The sequence below is a fragment of the Hyla sarda genome, chromosome 6, assembly GCF_029499605.1.
Source record: "Hyla sarda isolate aHylSar1 chromosome 6, aHylSar1.hap1, whole genome shotgun sequence".
NCBI lineage: Eukaryota > Metazoa > Chordata > Amphibia > Anura > Hylidae > Hyla > Hyla sarda.
The window spans coordinates 37,085,177-37,104,570 of record NC_079194.1 but is presented as its reverse complement, the minus strand read 5'-3'; the positions used below and the strand labels follow the sequence as shown (position 1 = coordinate 37,104,570).

The 19,394-nt window shown below is 46.4% G+C and overlaps 1 protein-coding gene across 5 annotated transcripts in view; it reads left to right on the top strand.

The window, feature by feature from the left end:
* LOC130275486 (coagulation factor XIII B chain-like) overlaps nt 1–19,394 on the top strand; it is an 89,483-nt gene that overhangs the window by 38,135 nt on the left and 31,954 nt on the right. For 4 of the 5 annotated variants that reach the window (XM_056523530.1, XM_056523531.1, XM_056523528.1 and 1 more), the window contains one exon: nt 14,362–14,505. In XM_056523530.1, coding sequence (XP_056379505.1) covers nt 14,433–14,505 — 73 coding nt within the window. In that variant the 5' untranslated portion in view covers nt 14,362–14,432. Of the gene's footprint in view, nt 1–14,361; nt 14,506–15,099; nt 15,214–19,394 lie in introns of those variants that run through there. The other variant, XM_056523529.1, reaches the window with a different exon arrangement.

Here is a 19,394-nt window from a genome sequence, read left to right as displayed (position 1 = left end):
GGATTTGAACTCTTAATATGGAAAGGGTTAATGTGTGTTTTTTTTAAACTTTATTAATTTTTAACACTTTAGGGGACTGTTAGGAGGAATCATTAGATTCCTCATACAGAACAATGCAGTTCCATAGAACTTTATTGATCTGTGTGCTTTGTGATAATTTGATAGAGCCTGGTCCAGCCAGGCTCTATCAAATGTAGAGTGATCTACCCCACTAGACCACCAGGGGGCATTTAAAGGTCCATTTAGACGCCGGTGTCCGCTTTGACAGCAGTGATCTAAAGGGTTAATTGCCGGCTACAGTGATTGTTGCATGCTGGCTATTAGCGGCAGCCCCCAGGTACAGGAATCAGCTGGGGGTCACTGGGTATGGAGCGGGCTCAAGTCAGGAGCCCACTCCATACATCCTCAACATCACTATGATGAACTAGGTCCATCATGAGTTGCGAAGGGGTTAAAAATCTTCTCTGCATACAAATATGTGATATTGCCTTAAAACAAAGAACAATAGTAAGCCAATGCAAACAAGTTCCTATGCACCCAATATATCATTGTGCCAAATTTGGGATCAAATGGTTCAGGTGTTTGGATGTCTATAGAGGACAAACAGACTCAAATCAGATTGAAAGGGGTACTCCGGTGGAAAACTATTTATTTTCTGTCTGACCACAGTGCTCTCTGCTGACACCTCTGTCCATGTCAGGAACTGTCCAGAGCAGGAGAGGTTTTGCTACTGCACTTACAGTTCCTTACATGGACAGAGGTGGCAGCAGAAAGCACTGTGGTCAGACAGAAAATAAATTCAAAAAGAAAGCTAGCAGGTGTGGGCTCTGCTGCTAGCTCACCTAGCATAAGGGACTGGGAAAACACCCTTTCATTACCGGCAAACCTGTCTGATTGTCACAAAATTTAGAGCAAAATACTTGCAGCACTATTGAAGCTTTCTGAAAAGAGGGTTCCTGTCCCGAACATGTAGAAGAACAATGGCGCACCAAGATCAATTTAAATAAAATGTGTGTTTCATTCCATGTCAGATGCAATGTTTCAGTTTTACAATATTCTCAGGCATGTGGTACATACAAATTAGTGGCCTTAAAGGGGTACTACGGCCCCAAGACATCTTATCCCCTATCCAAAGGATAAGGGGATCAGATGTCTGATTGCAGGGGTCCTGCTGCAATCTAGCATGCAGCACCCACCAGTAAGCACTGCTGGAAGCGCTGGAGGCTCTCAGTGTTATGCCTCCCGACCATGGGGACAGAGTATCGTGATGTCACAACTCCGCCCCGTGTGACGTCACACCCCGCCTCCTCAACGCAAGTCTATGGGAGGGGGCGTAACGGCCGTCACACCCCCTCCTATAGACTTGCATTGATCGATATGAATTTTTTTGGGTCGAAAACCTATAAAAAAAACTGACATGAGCCAGTGGAGATCGAATGGTGGCAGAATGAGACAGCCAGGAGGTGGCGGCAGCATGAAGAGTCCATGTAGTGGCAGAATGACAGCCTGAAAGTGGCGACAACATGAGGAGACCATGTTGTGGCAGAAAGACAGCCTGGAAGTGGCAGCAGCCTCACGAGACCATAGGGCACAATAATTGAAAAGATTAAAGATATATGTTAAAATTTAAGTTAAAGATTTTAAAAAGATTAGGAGACCACATGGCGGCACAATGACACAGCCTGGAGGTGGCACCAGATTAGGAGACCAAAATGTAGCAGAATGACCAAGCCTGGAGGTGGCAGCAGCAAGAGGAGACCATTTGGTGACAGAATGAAAGAGCCTCGAGGTGACGAGACAACCTGAAGAGACCATAGGGCCTCACAATTGAAAAGATTAACATCCTCCGGATATGTGACGAAAAACTGCCACACCGCAGAGTAGCTAATTTTTCCCCCAACAGTCTGCACTGACTGACTGCTACTGTCGCCAACTCCAGGGATCCCTGTTCCCTTGTCTCCCGGGCAGGTAGGCTGCCGCAAAGCAGGTGGTCTACCCCGGGCACATTTGGTTCAAGACTTTCCACTGCTGCCACCATGCTGACTCCCAACCATGCTACGACCTTGCTAGCTCAACTGCTGTCTCATGGGCAACCTGCCACCCTCTTCTCCTGATGATGATGATGATGAAGCCCCTACTTCACCTGGCTCCCAAGTGCAATCGGCTTCATCATCATCGAGTTGTGTCATTACGTCACTGATGTCCTCCTCAGGTTTCTCAACAGTGTCTGCTTCAGGAGCCTGAACGCTCGCAACACCGCCTCCCACGTCACACTCCTCATTACTAATAGCCCGCCTAGCGAAGGAAGCGGCGGATGTCTCCACCACTTTTTGGCTGGGAGGTGGCTGCTGACTGTCCTCTAGTAGATTGTCCTGGCTTAAAAGTGGAGCTGAACCCACAGCTTAGGATACTTCTATGGGGGAGGGAACAGCATAGGACAGAGGCAATTGGAGGACAGGGACAGCTCCGGGCCATGCCAACTGAGGGTTGTGTTTGAGGAACCCACCGACTGTTGACTGGGGGTGTCAGATGTCACTTGTGATGAAGTGGATGACCGAGTTAACCAGTCAATAATGGCAGATGGGTTGCTGGTCTAGACATGACCGTTAGCTGATGCTGGGATGCTCTCGTTGCTATGCGCCATGGTTTCAATCATTTGTTGTAGGAAATATAGGAGTGGAATTACGTCGTTCATGGCATAATCCAAGCGACTTAAAAATAATGTGGCTTCCTCAAAGGGCCTCAGCAAACGGCAGGTGTCACGTATGAGCTGCCGCTGGTTCACATTGAAGTTACACAGGGGAGTACTCCTATCTACTTGGATCATCAAGAAATCGGTGATGGCTTTTCTTTGTTCGTATAGTCTGTCCAACATATGGAGGGCGGAATTCCAACGTGTGGCAACGTCACAAATAAGACTATGTTGTGGGATACCGTTCTGACGCTACAGCTCAAGGAAGGTGTGCTTGGCGGTGTACGAGTGGCTGAAGTGCATGCACAGTTTCCTTGCCATTTTCAGGATGTTTTGCAAATGGGGGAAGACTTGAGGAAGTGCTTGACAACCAGATTCAACACGTGTGCCATGCAGGGCGCATGTTTCACACTTCCTTGTTGCAGCGCGGACACGATGTTCTTACCATTGTCGGTCACCATGGTTCCCATTTCCAGATTTCATGGAGTAAGCCATACTCAGATTTTTTTACAAATGAACTTTAGCAGTTCCTCCCCTGTGTGACTCCGTTCGCCAAGGCAAACCATGTGAAGAACAGCTTGACACCGCCGTGCCCTACACACGTGGTACGATGAAGGGCCACTGAGATTTGGACGTGCAGTGGAGGCCGAGGACACGGTGGAGGATGAGGAGGTGGCGTCGCACACTGTAACAGGACCAACTGCCTGTGAGCAAGAGCATGGAGGAGGAAGCGGTGTGACCTGTCCAAGTTGCTGTTGTGGCTGTGCAGGAACCACATTTACCCAGTGGGCCGTAAAAGACAATGTCCCTGCCCATAGTTACAGCTCCACACGTCGGCGCTGCCGTGCACTTTTGAACACACCGACAGGCTCAAGGACTGGCTCACCTTCTCTTGTAAAAACTTATGCAGGGCTGGTACTGCCTTCTTTGCAAAGAAATGACGGCTTGGGACTCTCCACCTTGGCTCGGCACAAGCCATCAATTCCCTGAAAGCTGCAGAGTCCACCAGTTGTAAAGGGAGGGACTGCAACACAAGCAACTTGGACAGGAGCACATTCAAATTCTGCGCCGTTGGATGAGTGGGCGCATACTGTTGTCTCTTGGACATGGCTTCGCCGATGGATTGTTGGCGGAATGGCTGACTAAAAGCGGGAGAAGCAGGTGCGACAGAAGGAGGGTTTGACACACAGCTCCCTTCGGCTGAGGTGGTGGAGCCTTGGCTGGATGAAGGAGGGAGCGGATGGCCACTGGGTGATGCAGCAGGCTGGACCACTACATCGGAGCCACGGTTCTCCCAGGCCGCTTTATGGTGGCGAAGCATGTGTTGACGCAGGGCTGTGGTGCTGACATTGGGACCCTGGCCACGCTTCACCTTCTGTCGACAGAACTTGCATGTGGCTATGTGAAACTACTCCGGATGCCTTTTGAAAAACTTCCACACCGCTGAGTAGCTGATTTTCCCACCCGCAGTCCGCACTAATTGACTGCTACTGGCGCCGTCTCCAGGAACCCATGTTCCACTACCTCCCGGAAAGATAGGCTGCCGCGAAGCAGGTCGTCTCCCCGGGCACGTTTGGCTCCTGAATTTCCACTACTGCCACCACGCTGACTGCCGACCGTGCTACCGCCTTGCTGCCTCAAGGGCAACCTGCAACTATCTTCTCCTGATGATGATGAAGCCCCTTCTGCACTCGACTCCCAATTGCGATCGGCTTAATCATCATCAACAGGTGTGTGCACGTCACTGATGTCCTCCTCAAGTTCCCCAACAGTGTCTGCTTCAGGACCCTGAACACTTGCAACACCGCCTCCCACGTCACTCTCCGCATCACTACTTGGCCGCCTAGCGGAGCAAGCGGCACATGTTTCCTCCCCTTCTTGGCTGTCCAGTAGCTGCTGACTGTCCTCTATTAGATCGTTCTCAGTAAATAGTGGAGCTGAACCCACAGCATAAGATACTTCTTTAGGAGAGGGAACAGCAAAAGACAAAGGCAATGGGAGCACAGCAGGGAATGCTCCCAGGCCATGGCAACTGAGGGTTGTGTCTGAGGAACCCACCGACTGTTGACTGCGGGTGTCAGATGTCACTTGTGATGATGTGGATGAGCGTGTTAACCAATCGACGACGGCAGATGGGTTGCTGGTGGAGACACGACCGCTGGCTGATAACGGGAGCTCAGGCCTCTCGCTGCGACTCCTGCTGCCACTCGCCCCAAGTCTGCTGCCAACTCTGCCTGAAATATTTAGGCCTCTGCCACTCCTCTGTGCACGTCCTGGCACTTCTCTGCCTGACATACTTAGTGTGTTTATGAGGGTATTACAATACGCTACACTACTCTTTAAACAGTATTTGTCTAGAACAGCAGCAGGTGATTATTTATGGCTGTCCTTTCACAGTATGTAGGCCCTTTACAGATTAACAGGTAAAAGATGGTACACTACTTGGATGTACGTATGCGGTATGCACTGATGAGGGCAGTAATATGCGTAAATATACGCAGAAAAACTCTTAATTTTTTTTAAAAACACCAGCCGGTGGATACTATTGTTTGGACTTTGACGGTATTGAGCACCTTGACATACAAAATGGTACAAAAATGGTACAAAATGGTACATACAAAATGGTACAAATGCACTACAGTCCACTGAACAATCACGTATTTCTGAACAGCAGCAGGACCCAACAGTGCAGCACCACAAAAAAACAAAAAATCCAGGGATTAAACCCTAAGTTGCACTCTGTCACACAATTCTGAGCAGCAGAAGTTTTGTGGAGCAAAAAAAAAACTCAATTGGGCTGAAAAAATGAGGAGATGAGATGCTTCAGATAGTTCAGGCAGCTTGGAGATCTGTATGACGCAGCTGACAGCTATCTGCCATCTAACGTGAATAGGAGGTTTAGCTATCAATGATCCTTCTCAGAGTAACAGCACAGCACTCTGCACTCCTGCCTTTCCCTAATGCTGATGTGACTAGTAGTTGCAGTGTAATGCTGTGGTATGAGCTATTCACACACACACAGTCCCATCCTCTCCATCTGAGTGCATAGATTAAATGAAGAGAGGCAAGATGGCGTCCGATTATATAGGGCCTGTGACATCACAGGGGTCAGTGAACACTGATAGGCTGCATCTCACATGTGATTCCGGGTCAGCTTGCCTACCTTCATTCCCGCCGCTGTTTTCCGCCCTCCCATAATCCCCTGCCCCATGTACTCACATGTGGAACCGCCATCTTAGGTCTCCAATAGCCTGGAACGCTGTAAAATGGAGTTTAATGAAGCGATTCGCGCGATCGAATCGCGGCGATATTCGCATTCGTTACAAATCTAATTTTTCATGAAGTTCATAACGAATTCGGGTTCGTCAACTTCGATTCGCTCATCTCTAGTTATGACATAATAGGTTAAGTGACCATATACCTGGTTATTTTATCAGCATGCTGTATTCAGGAATTAACTCTATGATTTAAGCACCTGACGGTGTGAATCGCATCAAACATTCCTTCTCTATGTTGTGACTCCTTGCCAAGGCAACAATAAAGCAAGCGTTTTATGCATAAGTAGTGCCGGACACTCTCCTTTTGGATCTGTGCAGTGAAGCCGGAGTGGGACCGGTGGGTCTGTCAGCACAGGTGTGTACTAGCGGTCATCAGTAAGAGAGCAGACAACGCAGTACTTTGTCAGATCTATCATACACACATCTATCATATACACATCTATCTTACATACACACATCTATCATACATCTATCATATACACGCAACGATCTTACATACACACATGTATCGTACATCATTCATACACAAATCTACTGTATAATATAAACACGCATCTATCATACACATCATACATACACATCTACTATACAAACACACATCTTACATAAACACACATATCAACTCCTTTTTTTCTAATACTATATTTTTGGTTATTGATTCTTTTTTCAGACTCCATGTGGTCTGTCCCACATAGAGCAGCTTTCAAGGACAAATCAGCACAAAAAAAAAATAACCCAAGTAGAATCACATGTCAAAAAGTGTCGTAACACACAGGCCCAGATTAAGGCTGCCTGGAAGACGGAGCACTTCATTATGATGCCCCCCTGACAGTTCCGCCACATTAGGTGCAGTACAGTTCCCCCACATTAGGTGCAGTGCAGTTCCCCCCACATTAGGTGCAGTATAGTTCCCCCCACATTAGGTGCAGTATAGTTCCCCCCACATTAGGTGCAGTATAGTTCCCCCCACATTATGTGCAGTATAGTTCCCCCCACTTTAGGTTCAATATAGTTCCCCCCACATTAGGTTCATAATAGTTCCCCCACATTAGGTGCAGTATAATTCCCCCCACATTAGGTGCAGTATAGTTCCCCCCCATTAGGTGCAGTATAGTTTCCCCCATTAGATGCAGTATAATTCGCCCCCACATTAGGTGCAGTATAGTTCCCCCCATTAGGTGCAGTATAGTTCCCCCCATTAGGTAAAGTATAGTTCCCCCCACATTAGGTGCAGTATAGTTCCCCCCATTAGGTGCAGTATAGTTCCCCCATTAGGTGCAGTATAATCCCCCCCACATTAGGTGCAGTATAGTGCCCCCACATTAGGTGCAGTATAGTTCCCCCCATTAGGTGCAGTATAGTTCCCCCCATTAGGTGCAGAATAGTTCCCCCCACAATTAGGTGCAGTATAGTCTCCCCCCACATTAGGTGCAGTATAGTTACCCCACATTAGGTGCAGTATAGTTCCCCCACATTAGGCGCAGTATAGTTCCCCCATTAGGTGCAGCATAGTTCCCCCCACATTAGGTGCAGTATAGTTCCCCCACATTAGGTGCAGTATAGTTCCCCTCACATTAGGTGCAGTATAGTTCCCCCCACATTAGGTGCAGTATAGCTTCCCCCACATTAGGTGCAGTATAGTTCCCCATTAGGTGCAGTATAGTTCCCTCACATTAGGTGCAGTATAGTTCCCCGACATTAGGTGCAGTATAGTTTCCCCCACATTAGGTGCAGTATAGTTCCCCCCACATTAGGAGCAGTATAGTTCCCCCCATTAGGTGAAGTATAGTTCCCCCCATTAGGTGCAGAATAGTTCCCCCCACAATTAGGTGCAGTATAGTCGTCGTCCCCCTCACATTAGGTGCAGTATAGTTCCCCCCACATTAGGTGCAGTATAGTTCCCCCACATTAGGTCCAGTATAGTTCCCCCATTAGGTGCAGCATAGTTCCCCCCACATTAGGTGCAGCATAGTTCCCCCACATTAGGTGCAGTATAGTTCCCCCCACATTAGGTGCAATATAGTTCCCCTCACATTAGGTGCAGTATAGTTTCCCCCACATTAGGTGGAGTATAGTTCCCCCACATTAGGTGCAGTATAGTTCCCCCATTAGGTGCAGCATAGTTCCCCCCACATTAGGTGCAGCATAGTTCCCCCACATTAGGTGCAGTATAGTTTCACCCACATTAGGTGCAATATAGTTTCCCCCACACTAGGTGCAGTATAGTTTCCCCCACATTAGGTGGAGTATAGTTCCCCCACATTAGGTGCAGTATAGTTCCCCACATTAAGTGCAGTATAGTTCCCCCACATTAGGTGCAGTACAGTTCCCCCACATTATGTTCAGTACAGTTCCCCTACAGACGTACAGCCTTCAGCCATATTATCTATGGCTGGAGGCCGTATGCCTGTTTACTGCCCCACTTCAGTGTTCCGACCACCGCTCCACCGGTCTGGGGACCGGGGTCACAATTTGCTGCTACTGCCTATAGCAGTAGGTCCCGGGACCATAGGAACGGAGGTTGGAACACTGAAGATGACTTGCCGCTGGTCACTTACCATGCGTGTGTCCTCCTCGATGCTCTGCTCTTCTTTTTGTCTATAGGTGCACGCACAGCACGTCAGTGACATTCCTGCCTGCGCCATCTCCCGGCAGCCCCTGCGTTTTTAAAGTTAACGCGGGGGCCGCCACAGAGAGGTAACTGCCGGGACATTCTTGTGTCCTGAAAAGATTTTTTGGGACACAGGTATGTCCTGAATGTGACGGGGGCCCCCTGTGGGCCAGGAGCCCGGAGAAGGCACTCCATGAGCGCCCATGATGATCCGGTCCTGGTAACACATACTCTCAGGACAAGCCTGGATGAATGAAGTTTTTACCTTTTGTCATAAGTAGGCAATTTATACAGAAGAGACATAGATAGCACCCCATTTTCGAGGTTGACAGATCTCTGGCTGCCGTTGAATACTCTAAGTTGTCTAACACCTTTTTATTGCATTCATGCTACTAGTGTGACTAATAGATGTGGATTAACTAGTGATGTTTAGTGAGGCTAGGATGGCAGATTCTGTTACAGATCTCCTTGGTGGATTAATGAAGGATTTATGGATTTTGGGCAATGTAAAGAGTATAGAAAGAGTGGTATAATTGGATATTTAACAACCAAGAAACCTCTAAGTTTACCATAGACACGTCACAAGACCAATTTGGGAGTAATAAGTGATGAGCAGCAGAGACCATATTCAAATACGCTATATTTCACAAATATATTGACGATTATTTGTCCAATGTTCGCATAATTCACATATTCGCCATGTTCGTTCACTTTATTTTCCATGTGAAAATTTGCCTAAAAATTTGCATATAATTTGCATAAACAATTGGTGGAAAAAAAACGAATATTCCTCATTACAATTAAATGGCACTATATTTAACCCCTTAAGGACTCAGGGTTTTTCCGTTTTTGCACTTTCGTTTTTTCCTCCTTACCTTTTAAAAATCATAACCCTTTCAATTTTCCACCTAAAAATCCATATTATGGCTTATTTTTTGCGTCGCCAATTCTACTTTGCAGTGACATTAGTCATTTTACCCAAAAATGCACGGAGAAACGGAAAAAAAATCATTGTGCGACAAAATCGAAAAAAAAAAAACGCCATTTTGTAACTTTTGGGGGCTTCGGTTTCTACGCAGTGCATATTTCGGTAAAAATTACACCTTATCATTATTCTGTAGGTCCATACGGTTAAAATGATACCCTACTTATATAGGTTTGATTTTGTCGCACTTCTGGAAAAAATCATAACTACATGCAGGAAAATTTAGACGTTTAAAAATGTCATCTTCTGACCTCTATAACTTTTTTATTTTTCCACGTACGGGGCGGTATGAGGACTAATTGTTTGCGCCGTGATCTGAAGTTTTTATCGGTATGATTTTTGTTTTGATCGGACTTTTTGATCACTTTTTATTCATTTTTTAATGGTATCAAAAGAGACCAAAATACGCTTTTTTGGACTTTGGAATTTTTTTGCATTGAACGTCATTGAACGTACGGCTTAATTAATTATATATTTTTATAGTTCGGACATTTACGCACGCGTCGATACCACATATGTTTATTTTTTATTTTTTTTACACTTTTTTTTTTTTTTTATGGGAAAAGGGGGGTGATTCAAACTTTTATTAGGGAAGGGGTTAAATGACCTTTATTAACACTTTTTTTTTTACTTTTTTTTTGCAGTGTTATAGGTCCCATAGGGACCTATAACACTGCACACACTGATCTCTCATCCTGATCACAGGCGTGTATTAACACGCCTGTGATCAGTGTTATCAGCGCTTGACTGCTCCTGCCTGGATCTCAGGCACGGAGCAGTCATTCGCCGATCGGACACCGGGGAGGCAGGTAAGGGCCCTCCCGGTGTCCGGTCAGCTGTTCGGGACGCTGCAATTTCACCGCGGCGGTCCCGAACAGCCCGACTGAGCAGCCGGGTCACTTTCAGTTTGACTTTAGAAGCGGCGGCCAGCTTTGACCGCCACTTCTAAAGGGTTAATACCGCACATCGCCGCGATCGGTTGTTAAGGGGTTAAATATTCACAAAATCATGAAGTACCGATATTCGCGATAAAATTTGCATTACGAATATTCGTGCCCAACACTAGGAGTAATATCTCTTACTGGATGCCTTTAAAATTTTTGATAAGCCATAGGGTCCAATAATTGTCAATACATCTTCTTGTACTAAATCCAGTTCATAACCATGATCCCACCCCATTTGTCTACGGGTTTAATGTTTTGAGTGTAGCAATGGACCAGGCTCTCCAAAGCTACTGCTTCCACTCTAGACAAATTAGGGTACATAATGGCACCAGTGACTGACTTCTTCAATTCATCTATGTCAGACAGGTGTGAGATCTCTGGTGGTTTAAAGTCACTTTGTAATTGTAAATTAAGTTCAGTTAAACATAGCACAAAATTGTTAAGATTTGGAATCTATGAGCCTGAGTGTATTTGTATGCATAAAACTGAATACTTGCTGTGGTATTGAGTCAGGATTGAGGGCAATGAAAGGGTGTTTTACCCGCACAGTCAGTCACTGTGAGTGACCCACAACAGTGAAGAGGACTGTGACAACTTGTGGTAACACAGGTGAAGTGTTCATTCTCTTGTATGAGACAGACAAGGGGGCTGTGAACAAAAGGCAAGAGGCCGCAAATGCTGTGTGTGAACAGAGAGTAAAAGGTTGCAGTACGCATGTTTTACCTTGCAGGGAAAAGCCCTACAGTTTATAGTCAGGGCATGCTGTATGGTACAGTTAGTGGCTGGACAGTCTAGGTTTTTGTTTTGATTCCTGTGTTATGTTTTTGTTTATCCTGCAACCTATCTAATAAAGCTGGTGAGGGGCCGGACTTGCACAAAGAAACTGTTTGCCCGCTGAATGAAGTAGGAACGTGTCCTGTGGCTGTGTCAAGAATGATCCCAGCACTTACCCCACAGTGAAATCCCTACATTGTGCTACAGAGTCTCTGCTTACCCCATCCTTGGTCCATGTAATCTGCTTAGCTGTTGGGCATTTCACTGATACTGGTTTCCTTGGCTGCATTGTAACACAGTCATCTGATCCACTCAGTCTCTGGGCATTTCACTAGTACGGCCATGTTCAGTGATGCACTGCCCATGCTAGTGATGCCATGAGACATTCCTCTCAGTGACACAGAGTGTACAATGGCATACAATGTGTATATTACTACTAAAAGGTGTTAGACATTGATTAATATGTAGAATCATGCTCACAGCACTATGTCTTAAATGTATGAAGGACTCCACATAGATAGGAACAGGGCAGTTAGTGAGATTAGGCCCCTGGGCCAGCCCACAGGGTGAGAGGCCTACCGGCAGTTTTCCTGGTATCCCAGTAGGCCAGTCCGGCCCTTTCACCATCAAATGTGAGTTGTATTTTTTTTAAATGGAAGCACTGATGAACCGCATTTCTTTGGTGACCACATTTCTTTACAAAGTGTGGTCATCGAGTGTTGAGGCAATATCCAGAAGAAAAAGAAACACGTAAAACAGCGCACACCCATATAAGGTAAATATCAAAAAGTTATCTTTATTAATACATATGATAAGATGACACAGGACTGTTAATGGAGAAGTTACCAGACAGGTGCCCCCCTAAAGACCCCACGCGTTCCGTTGCCCGTCAGCAACTTCCTCAGGGGAAGTTGCCCTTCCTCAGAGGAAGTTGCCGATGGGCAACAGAACGCGTGGGGTCTTTAGGGGGGCACCTTCCTGGTAACTTCTCCATTAACCGTCCTGTGTCATCTTATCATACCTATGCTACATGAGAATACAGGTTGTATATGGGCTATTGAGATGAATATATTACTATGTGGCAGCGTATGTGTATATCATAGTGACCTTATTGACGCATTGTAATAGGCAGGTGCCCTGGGTGGGGTTCCCTTGTTGAGGGGGCTCACCCCGTTTTGTGCTTTGGCTGCTTTTGGCCTTTTTAAGTGTTTTTAATGATCTTGTCTGTCTTTTTGATAAATGTATTAATAAAGAGAACTTTTTGATATTTACCTTATATGGGTGTGCGCTGTTTTACGTGTTTCTTTTTCTTCTGGATATTGTGTTATATTTGATACGTATAGCAGCACCCCTTTTCTAATTGATGTTGCTGAGCCTGCTCATACTTTAGTGATCGAGTGTTGAGGAGCATTGTGTATAAAAGTTGCCAACACTCTACCGACTCAGGATCTGTCTAGACCAAATCGCATCTGGAATTAAAGTCATGACAAAAAATGTGCCCAGTCAGGAGCTTCAAGGCATACAGTAGGTTTTCATAGCATTACACTATATAGCTCCAACCAGCTATAACTGCAGTTGCCTCTATACTCACGCATGCTAGTGCGGCAACTATTTAGACTCTCATCCCTGAGGAAGGAGCGAAGCGCGCTCGGGGTCCAGGCGCAAATCCAGCTACTGATATGGGTGAGTGACTATAGATCCTAATACTTAACATTTAGCTACAGTGACAATAAGGGTGGGAGTGATCCCCATATGGGGACAGGAACATGCCACATGGTGCTTCCCATGATGCCTAGTCTCTGAGCCATACTTGATACTAATGTCATCACTACATATGGAGGATTTCCATTTATGGAAATATAACATTGTAGCTGTTTTTGTAACTCTGGCTGGTTTATGTCTGTAATTTTGGCTTACATCATTACTTTATTGAGATACTGTTTTTAAGTGCAATCTAATAAAAGGTAATTTTTAATTATATAAATGGTAGTCAACTTGGTCTTTTCTATAGTGTAAAGGTTTTCATGGCAGTTGCATGTAAGCAATACATCACCAAGCCCAATGTTGTACAGCAAGGTGCCGATCCAAGTAGGAGAAATGGGGAAGAGGGAACTCCAGCTCCACAATGGCTAAAATTTAACCTTTAATGGTCCGTGTTAAAAAGAAATCCAAAAATGAACAAAAAAGACAAACAGTGCTCTGGTGAGTTAAAAACCCACGTCCACCTTGGTGGATGTGGGTTTTTAACTCACCAGAGCACTGTTTGTCTTTTTTGTTCATTTTTGGATTTCTTTTTAACATGTACCATTAAAGGCAAAATTTTAGCCACTGTGGAGCTGGAGTTCCCTCTTCCCCATTTCTCCTACTTGGATCAGCTGGTTCACCAAGGATATGGCTCGGCTTTCCGCTCTCGTGCTCCCTGCAGATGTATCTCCTTGACCTAATGGCACCCATGGTGAGCTGGAGTCTTTTTTTGTCATACTATTTTTTTTTCACAGCAAGGTGCTACTAGACTCTGGAGCAGTGAAAATGTTCTGTGGAGTGGTGACACATTTCTCTTTGTCATCTGATGAACGAGTCAGAATTTAGCGACTGCCAGGAGAATGCTACCTGCCTGACTGCATTGTGCCAGAGAGTTGTGGGAACAGTTTAGGTTTGGCCCTCTTTTTCTGAGTGCCCAAAGCAAGGTCCATAAAGGAAAGGTTGGGGGAGTTCAGAGTGGAAGAACCTGACTGGCCGCACAGACCCCTTGACCTCAAAGCCATCATACACCTTTATTATGAACTGGAATGGACATCATATGCCAGTGTCTCTCCTCCAACATCCGGGTCTGATCTCACAAATGCGCCTTTGGATGAAAAGGCAAAAATTCCCACATATTCCAAAATCTCATTTTGAATCCGTATGATGTATGCTCAGTCTGATATGATTATTTCATCCCAGGCCTTATATAATGTATTTACTTTTCTGCTCTTACAAACATCAGGTGCTGCATGGTTTAATCAATTTCAGTATAATAACAAGGATGTTGACTTTCATAAAAATGTATAAATATATTCCCCATTTTACCTCCCTAGTGGAAGCATTCGGTTCTGCAGAGAGAAGCAACAATCTGGAGAAATCTCTGCTCTGTTCCGGAGATCTCAGAATGTCTGCATCAGGATTCTTACTTCTGCTCATATCTGCCATGATCGGATGTGCAGCTCCACAGATGGACGAGGGTGAGACATTATTTACCTTATCATGAGTTTATGTATAAGACCAGGTTTACACAGTGCAGTCAACCAAAAGGAGAATAGGTTGAAAGAAAGTATTACTGTATATACTCGAATATAAGCCGAGATTTTCAGCACTATTTGTCGTGCTGAAAACAACCCCCTCGGCTTATACTCGAGTGAACTCTCCGCCCTCAGTGGTCTTCAACCTGCGGACCTCCAGATGTTTGAAAACTACAACTCCCAGCATGCCCGGACAGCCGCTGGGAGTTGTAGTTTTCAAACATCTGGAGGTCCGCAGGTTGAAGACCACTGCGGCTTCATCATCATCCAGCCCCCCCCCCCCTTTTGTTTTGTACTCACCTCCCCTCAGTGGGAAGGAAGGGTGAGCTGGTCCGGGCCATCTATGCTGCAGGGACCGTCCGGTAGGGAGGGATAGTCATTTCGGGCTGTCCATCTTCACTGGGGGGGCCTCTTCTCCGCGCCCTGCCCCGGAATAGTGACGTTGCCTTGACGACGAAGCACAGGGACGTTCATGCTCAACGTCTTTGTGCGTCGTCGTCAAGGCAACGTCACTATTCCGGGCCTGAAGCACAGAGAAGAGGCCCCCCCGGGAGAAGATGGACAGCCCAGAGCAACTATCCCTCCCCACGGGACGGTCCCTGCAGCACAGATGGCCCGGACCAGCTCACCCTTCCTTCCCGCCGAGGGGAGGTGAGTACAAAACCAAAGAGGGGGGGGGGGGGGGGCGGGTCTGGATGATGACGAAGGCCGCATTGGTTTTCAAACTGCGGACCTCCAGATGTTTCAAAACTACAACTCCCAGCATGCCCGGACAGCCGATGGCTGTCCGGGCATGCTGGGAGTTGTAGTTTTGAAACATCTGGAGGTCTGCAGGTTGATGACCACTGTTCAGACATTGACAGGCGGTGATGATGAAGGGGGGGGGGATGATGACAGGCGGTGATGATGAAGGGGGGTGTGGGATGATGACAGGGGGATGATGACAGGGTATTGATGAAGGGGGGAGATGATGACAGGCGGTGATGATGAATGGGGGATGATGACAGGGTCTTAATGACAGGGGTCTGGATGATGACGGGGGGGGGGGGGGGGTGATCTATTTCCCACCCTAGGGTTATAGTCGAGTCAATAACTTTTCCTGGGTTTTTGGGGTGAAATTAGGGGCCTCGGCTTATATTCGGGTCGACTTATACTCGAGTATATACGGTAATATTTATTTTATACTTTTATTTTCACCCTGAAAATTCTGTCTACTCTAGTAGCATTGTGTTATGGAGGAGGAATTGCTGAGCAGATTGTGAAACAAGTAAAAGGGACTTAAGACTTTCTGAATACATTGTTGAGGCCTTGAGCTAAAATATACAAAATCAAGTTTACCCCATCATTCTGCACTCAGTGTCCCATTAGGAGAATGTGAAAGCAGAATTTTTTTATTTTTTATTTTTTATTCATTTTAAAGCTAAAATTTAAGGGTTTGTGTTTACACATAGTATTTTGCTCAGCATTTTTAACCAGACATAGAAAAGGTGAAAATCTGTCCATTTTCTTTGTGTCAGTTCCACCGCTGGTATTGGTTAAAAATACTATGGGGGAGACTTATCAAAAACCTGTTCAGCGCAAAAGCAGAGCAGTTGTCAATGGCAGCCAATTAGATTGCTTCTATAAAAAGCCACTTCTCTAAGGCTATGTTCACATGTTGTAATGTCTGCATGTAAGATCTCTGTGCGGACATTCCGGAGACTGTGGTTGCCAGTATAACATGCCAGAGCTAGGACCACACGGGAATGCGCTGTCTCATATATAGGTTATGCATTATTCATTATGCGTTATTCCATTCGTTATGCGTTATTCCGTACGGATTTGCTGAAAGACACAGAATTTGAAATTTCCGTGCCAGAAATATCTGGCATGGAAATTCTGCTCCAGCAGAGTTCAACGGGACTCTGCTGCAGCAGAATTTCTGTGCAGAATTCCAAGTGGAATTCCGCATTGAAGTTCCGAGATGTGAACATACAAGTGCAACAAAAGACCCTTTTAAAAACATAACTTAAATATAAACAATAGGACGCACCGGTGTATAAGACGCACCCAAATTATAGGTGCAAAATCTAAAAAAATTTAGATTTTGAACCCAATAGTGGTCTTCAACCTGCGGACCTCCAGATGTTGCAAAACTACAACTCCCAGCATGCCCGGACAGCCAACGGCTGTCCGGGCATGCTGGGAGTAGTAGTTTTGCAACATCTGGAGGTCCGCAGATTGAAGACCACTGCATAGGAGGTAATACTCACGTGTCCCCACCGCTCCGGACCCGTCACTGCTGCCCTGGATGTCGCTCCATCGCTGTCGCTGTGTCCCCGTCGCTCCGGAACGTCTCTGCTGCCGGCCGGGTATCCTCGCTCTCCGTCGCTGTCATCACATTGTTACGCGCAACGACGTGATGACGAGGAAGGAGAGCGCTGGCCATACAGGGGATCCCTGAACGGAGAAGACACAGAGGAGGCAGGTAAGGTCCCTCCCGGTGTCCTGTAAGCACTAACCCGGCTATTCAGTCGGGCTGTTCGGGACCGCTGCGGTGAAATCGCGGCGGTCCCGAACAGCCCGACTGAACAGCCGGGTTAGTGTCACTTTCCCTTCAGACGCGGCGGTCAGCTTTGATCGCCGCGTCTGAAGGGTTAATACAGGGCATCACCGCGATCGGTGATGTCCTGTATTAGCTGCGGGTCCCGGCCGTTGATGGCAGCAGGGACCGCCGCGATAGGGGTGTATTCGCCGTATGAGACGCACCGACTTTTTCCCCCCAGTTTTGAGGAAGAAAAAGTGAGTCTTATACGGCGAAAAATACGGTAAATAGCAAAAAATTATATACATATCATGTTAGAAACAAAGCTAACCAAGCAGGCGAGTATGCACGAAAGACATAGGAGATAGGAATACACGCACTACAAAACAGAAACAAGCCTCAAGTAAATGAAACAGATACCCACGACAGAGTGGTCATTAGATCATGGCATGGAAAAATAATACAATAAAATGTCTAATACCTGAGAAATACCTGTGTCCTAGAAAGGACACCCCTATTTATAGTGGTCTAACCATTATGTCCCCCTCAGGCGCCCCCTCCGATGTAGTGCACCTAAATCCTACGATGATGCATCATGTTATGCTCAATATCAAAGAAATACATAAAAGATATGTACAAGATGTGAAATAAACATAATGCCCCCCCAAAAAATGTAAATATCAATAGATAAGGTAAGACGCAGTGAAATAACAAGAAAAACCTCTATGCATTTCCCCCCAGAAGGTATAAAGAGTGGGGTTCCTCAGGAGGTAGACAGCTAGAAACAGAGAAACCAAAGCCTAAGATCACGGGCTAGAGTCTGTTTGATACATCATAGAGGTGCACACAGATGGTTTTTTTTGTTGCCCTTGTAAGCTGATTTTTGTATTCAAACTCGTCTGCTGACTGAAATGGGAGTCCCATCTCCAAGGGTGGGGGTGGATCTTCTATGGGGATTGGGCAACTAGCCAGGCTCTGTCCTGGAGATCGCAGGGAGCCACAGTGATTAGACATTTATCGCCTATTTTGTGGATAAGTGATACATTTTAGTTAAAGGGGAACTCCGCCCCTAGACATCTTATCCCCGGGGTCCCACCGCTGAGGACCCCCGCCATATAGCAAGCAGCACCCACCTGTAACTGCTTCCGGAAGCTCTTGAGGCTCTCAGGCTAATTCCTCACGACCACGGGGATGGAAGATCATGATGTCACGACTTCGCCCTGTGTGCCGTCACACACCCTCAATGCAAGTCTATGGAAACATCAGTGTATAAAAATATGTTCATATAGTATCTTCACAACAAATTTAAGTGCTTATTCTTAATCAACAATCTGCACCCCTACTCATATTTGTGCATCATTGAGTCTCATGTATATACACCCATAAAGTGCTACATATTGTGCCAGTACACTTGCCTGTTCATGTAATAAAAGTCACTTTTTATTTTTGATACCCGTATATACTCGAGTATTAGCCGAGTTTTTCAGCGTAATTTTTTGTGCTGAAAACATCCCCCTCGGCTTATACTCGAGTGAAGAAAAAAAATTGCAGGCATACTGGTGGGGGTGGCGAGGGGGATGGGCCAGGCCGTCCATCACACCCAACTACGCTGCAGGGACCGTCCGAATTCCAGTGGGGAGGGTGAGCCTGTCTGGGACATCCATCTTGACCGGGAGGCCCTCTTCACCGCTCTGGGCCTTCCCCGGACTAGTGACGCTGCATTGACGCAGCCGCACAGGGACGTCCCTTCGCAGCATCATCAATGCAGCGTCACTAGTACGGGGTAGGCCTGGAGCGGAGAAGAGGGCCTCCCGGTCAAGATGGACAGCCCGGACTTGCTCAACTCTCCCCTTGGAATCCGGACAGTCCCTGCAGCTTAGATAGGCGACGATGGATGGCTGCTAGGGAAGGACCAACAGAGTTACAACTGGGGAAGTGAGTAGAGAACAAGAGAGGGGGGTATGTATGATGACAAAGGTCTAGATGATGACAAGGGGGGATAATGGGGGTCTGGATGATTACAGGGACTCGGGATGGTGACGGGGGAGGGGATGATGGGTGACAGGGGGAGGGGGAATGATGTATTCTCCCCCCCCCCCTAGGCTTATACTTGAGTCAATAAGTTTTTCCCAGGTCTTTGGGGTGAAATTACAGGCCTAGGCTTATATTCGGGCTGGCTTATACTCGAGTATATGTACTTTGAAGTGCTGCGGTCATCTTTTTGTTCCTAGATAGATAGGTAGATAGACATGAGATAGATAGATGATAGCTAGATATGAGATAGATATGAGATCGATAAATATGAGAT